Source organism: Lygodium microphyllum, chromosome 18, assembly GCF_053477565.2.
Source record: "Lygodium microphyllum isolate KBCC chromosome 18, Lygodium_microphyllum_v1.1.10, whole genome shotgun sequence".
Classification (NCBI taxonomy): Eukaryota; Viridiplantae; Streptophyta; class Polypodiopsida; order Schizaeales; family Lygodiaceae; genus Lygodium; species Lygodium microphyllum.
The window spans coordinates 23,122,821-23,127,610 of record NC_141152.1 but is presented as its reverse complement, the minus strand read 5'-3'; the positions used below and the strand labels follow the sequence as shown (position 1 = coordinate 23,127,610).

Sequence of the window (4,790 nt, the reverse complement as noted above, 5' to 3'; positions counted from 1 at the left end):
GAATCAAAGATTGAGCTTATAATTGATTGGGGTGGACTTAGACCAGGCTTTGCTCCCTAGTAAGAGTAGGGATTACCTTGCCATTTTGCAAAATCATACAAAAAGCTCAATCTTAAGCTCTAGCATAGGTCTTAGAGTCCTATGTTTGTCTATGGTTTAACTTCTTGTGATGTGAGAGAGTGTTTCCTAGGCCCCTTCATCTTGGTTTGCACAAGCCTCTTATTGAATTCTCAAAGCAATCTAATGTTTCTTTCAACACTTTGATTCCAAAAAAATACAAGTCTTAAAGGCACTTGTTGTCACAATTTGATTACAAAATATATAAGAGTAAGGTGTGCAAAATCAAGCTTTCTTCCTTTCCAAAACAAGGTGCATGTGTAAAAGTAAAGTTACAAAGTACCTCACTTATTGAGTGATAAGCATGTGGGGATAAGCATGTGTATGAGAGTGAAGTATGGCTGAGAGTGTCAATGTAAGGGAAAGTAAACTGAGTGTGAATGAACTATATGCGAATGATCTTAGTGCAAGTGAACTAAGTGCAAAGGAACTATGTGCAAGTGAACTACATGCCAATGATTAAAGTGTGAGTGAACTTTGTGAGAATGAGACTAGGTGTGAATGATCTAGCTTTATCCTAGCAATGAAAAATATTGGGCTAGATACACAACAATTAGGATATTGGACAGACTTCTATATATTTCAAAAGCTGTAACTTACTTTGGTGATAAACTCTCATATTGTCTTCTTAGTTCTCTACTCTAACTAAGCATACATTCTTCTCTCCAACCCAAGAAAGTAAGAACATAAGACTAACTTTGAGGTGTAGTAAACTCACCTATCTTATGTTTCCGCATTGGAGGTGGACCCAATAAGTCAAGTGGTTTTCCGCAACTTAAATAGGATAGAGCTAAATATGATGACTTCCTAGGATTTTATCATAGAACTAGCATAGCACCATTTTAGGGGCTAGAGTTGAGATTTTTCCTTGTGGATAGAGGGATTGAGTTACACATAAACTCATCTCTTACTCTCTTTGAACCAAGTGTGGTGCTTGTCCCGCTTTGAGACTCAACTATACTTACAAGTGTACTCTCTTACTTGATGCTAAAATGTAATTAGGATACCTAGAGTGTCCTTAGGTGCCATAATCATTCATAATGTGGGTTAGGGGTAGCACTCCCCCTATGAGGTAGACACAGGAGCACCCGACTTTTTAATCTCAAGAATTCAATGAATTCAAGAGGTGTTGTGTAGGAAGTGTCCTCTAGGATGACTACCTAAGACATTGCCTACTTTGGTTACAAATCTCAGGTAGGGTATGTGCACACTAGTCATGTATAATAAAGAATTTTGGAGCATTTGACAATTGAGATGTGAAGACTTGCCGACAACTCAACGTATCATGAATGCTAAAGTGTCAGGGTTCATGGCAGAGCTTCTAGATTCATGGTCCTCTATTCTCACCTAACCCAAAAGATAATATCTGTTGGATTTGGGCATGTGTTCCCCCTACGGCAAAGGACTTGCCCTAATGAATTAAGGACTTGAGCATAGTTGTGAGCTTTCAAGAGGCAAAGGATAAATGGAGACTATCCAATAGCTACAAAATCAAAGGATAAGCAAATGTTCAAAGCCTTGATGGGTTCAGGGTTGTTCATGGTAGACCGATAATGTTGTTTTTTTAACACAAGGGCAATATTATTGCTAGACAACATCTCAACAAGAGGGGAGTCTAAAATGGAAATTGTTGATGTGGTGGAAAGGAATCTCTATCCCATTTTTTTTGAGATGGTTGCAACATTGTAAGAACTGTTTGGCTTTAGGCAATAGAGAGACTTGAAAGAGATAGGCAATCCTTAGTAAAGGCTATATTTTCAAAGCAATAAATGGTATGAATATGAGGGAGGGATTCAAATTTCCATAGCATTAGATCACCCCTCTTCAAACCCTCCAGGAGAGAAGAGTTGAGGCCATCTTTGGAGGTTATAGCGAACTACCAACTTGGGAGGTTGCGTTCTTCAAATATTATTGGTTTCGGAACATAGTAACAAAGTTGGGTGGGAGATACATTAAGCTTGTCCTACGGTTTAGTTCGAGAAAGTATTGTTTAACTAGGTTGTAATAGTTGTTTTCTAGCCATGCTAGTTAAACTCGTTTGTCCAGAGTTGGAGTTTTGTAGACCCTTCTCCATAGAGTGCCGCTTTGTAAAAACAAACATTCTTTTTATATCAATTAAATATGTGTTTGCATCAAAATGCTAGAAGTATTGAAAAGTTATTCACTACTTCAAGTTTAGACCGTAGACGTCCAAGAAAAATCTCAACGATTTGGAAAATGGTGGAAGAGGGGGTGTTATCGTCATACTAGAACGATGTTATCGTGCCAATATTCGATACGTTGAATGTAGGGATTGGCCTTGGCGATTTCAATAAACCGATTCAAACTTCAAAGGTTTGTCAAAAGTAGCAGCAACCTTTTTCCTTGACATAGGTTGAAATGTGTCACTTGTAGGATACTGGGTATTTGACCACATGCGCGAAACTTAGAGCAAGAGCTCTTTCGCTCCCTCTCTGACTCTTTCTCGATCTCCCTATCTCTCCACTATAACAGGCAATCCCGAGTCTCGACGACAGCAGGCACTTGCAGTATCTCTCCGTCTCTCTCTCTCTCTCTCTATTTGTGTTGCGTCTCCAGTGAAAGCCTTGACGATGGCTTCCTCATCCGCGACCAGCGTCCTCATCAGCTTGCTTATTGTGGCGGCCGTTCTCTGTGCCGCTCCTGCATCCGCCGTTAGGAATCATCGCCATCAGAAGGCCGGTAGACTGATAAAGGGCGACCTGACGCACACGAGCCTGACGCTCTACTTCCGGGACGTGCTCAACACCACCGACTACCAGATCCTGCAGGGCATCCCCAACACGGCCTCCCTCACCCCCTCCACCTCCGCCTTCGGCAGCATCTTCTGCGTCCAGGACTCCGTCACCCTCTCCCAGGACTTCGATGACGAAGATCAGGTCGTGGGCACCCTCATGGGCACCTTCACCTCCGTCGCCTTCGACGGCCTCACCTACCTCGCCGTCCTCACCATCTCCTTCCCCAACAGCACCTCCGCCTTCCCCTACCAGGGCCATCTCTCCATCCAGGGCTTCCTCTACGGCAACGACCCCGTCCCTGCCTCCATCGTCGGCGGCACCGGTAGCTTCCTCCTGGCCCAGGGGACTGCCACCCTCATCCCCATCGGTACCCCCAGCTTCACCCAGGATTTCCGGCTCGCCATAGAACTGTACTTGCCCACAGACTTGAATGTCCCATCCGGCGATCGCGATCAATAAAACACTTCTTCATGAACCTCCAATTCGCAACAACAATAAGCTTATCCAATCGTCTTTTCGTACGCCTAGCCCAGAGCCCCCCCTTCTCATCCCATTCGGCATGTGGTCTCCTGAGTGCTACGGTGCAAGCATAACCTTTCCCAAACGGGAATCTCGAGTCTCCTAGGATTTGATTGCAGGTGGAGAGCGAGTGTCTCGCCTGTTGGTCTGTAACTTTGCAATTGTTTACTCTTTCGAGAATAGAAATAAAGAGACCTTTTATTTATCACGCAAGTATTATTCACAACTATCTTGTTTCGATATATAAGCAACACTAACTCGCCTGGCTACCAGACTTCGCATGGAGTCATAGCAAAGCTCACGAGGTGGCTATGTCTCGTTTGCTTCACATTTTCTCTCAAAAGCATTTTACAAAAGGAATTACTATTTGAACATACCTTGCACGCATAACAACATGAACTTCAATCTCAAATATTTCCAAATCAAAGTAAGGATCGATAATACAAGGATCTCTCAAAACACAATGAAAAAAGTACAATTTTGACCAAGGAAAGGTAGGCCCATCCATCAAGATAAAAGGATAAATCGTTTGAAAGCCAAAAGTGAAAGTAGAATAATGCTATCAGAATTGGAATGTAGCAAAGCCTTAAAGAAAGGATAACAAAATGTGTACAAAGAATATACAAAAGTATTCAAAAAGTTTTTTTTTTTTTTTTTTTGCGGAAGGACATTATCATTGAGAATAAAAGTATTTGTGACATTGTGTATTGGAGATATGAATATTGTGGCATCACCCACATATGGCTTCACACCTCACACTTGGAAAGAATAGGTGTTCCCATCAATCTTCTGCCCAAGATGAAAAAAAAATCGCTCTTAGGATCATTCCCTACGCTAATGGAGAACCATTCAAGGAACTCATCCCGTCAACATGCACATAAGGGAGAACCATTGAAGGTGCTCATCTCCTCGTGCAGGTGCGTTTTGGCAACATATCCCCTATCTTTGCCTCTTTGCAGTTGGATTGTATTTCAAGGGTGGCACTGATGGTATGGACCATAGTGTTGTCTGCAGGGAAAATTTGAGAGGACGAATGCTTTGAGAGACCACAGCTCTTGCTCCAATTGGGCTCGATATATTGATGCTCTTCTTCTAGTTGCATGTCCAATAAATCCATGCATTGCTCCATGGTTTGTTCAGGAAGTAGTGATGCGGAATCAAAATTTGCAGTGCTAGATGGTCCTTCACGAGACATAATGATTGCAGATGGCTTGATAAATATATCCAATTAATAAAGATGCCTTAAAATTAAAAGACGCTTCGCGTGTGATAATACATTTTTGGTATGTAAGCACTAAAATAAAGAGTGGCTTCTTGATAACAAAGCTCAATTAAGCTCTTACCAACATTTCTTTGACCTGAAACTCACAGAATGATGGTGCCATGGTAGGGGGATTG

At 42.1% G+C, this 4,790-nt stretch overlaps 1 protein-coding gene across 1 annotated transcript; it reads left to right on the top strand.

The window, feature by feature from the left end:
* Positions 1–2,526: 2,526 nt before the first annotated feature.
* On the top strand, positions 2,527–3,600 carry LOC148020675 (uncharacterized). Its single transcript, XM_087699428.1, has one exon. It carries the CDS (start codon positions 2,709–2,711, stop codon positions 3,330–3,332), a length of 624 nt encoding a protein of 207 aa, XP_087555554.1. The 5' UTR covers positions 2,527–2,708; the 3' UTR covers positions 3,333–3,600.
* The last annotated feature ends 1,190 nt before the right edge of the window (positions 3,601–4,790 follow it).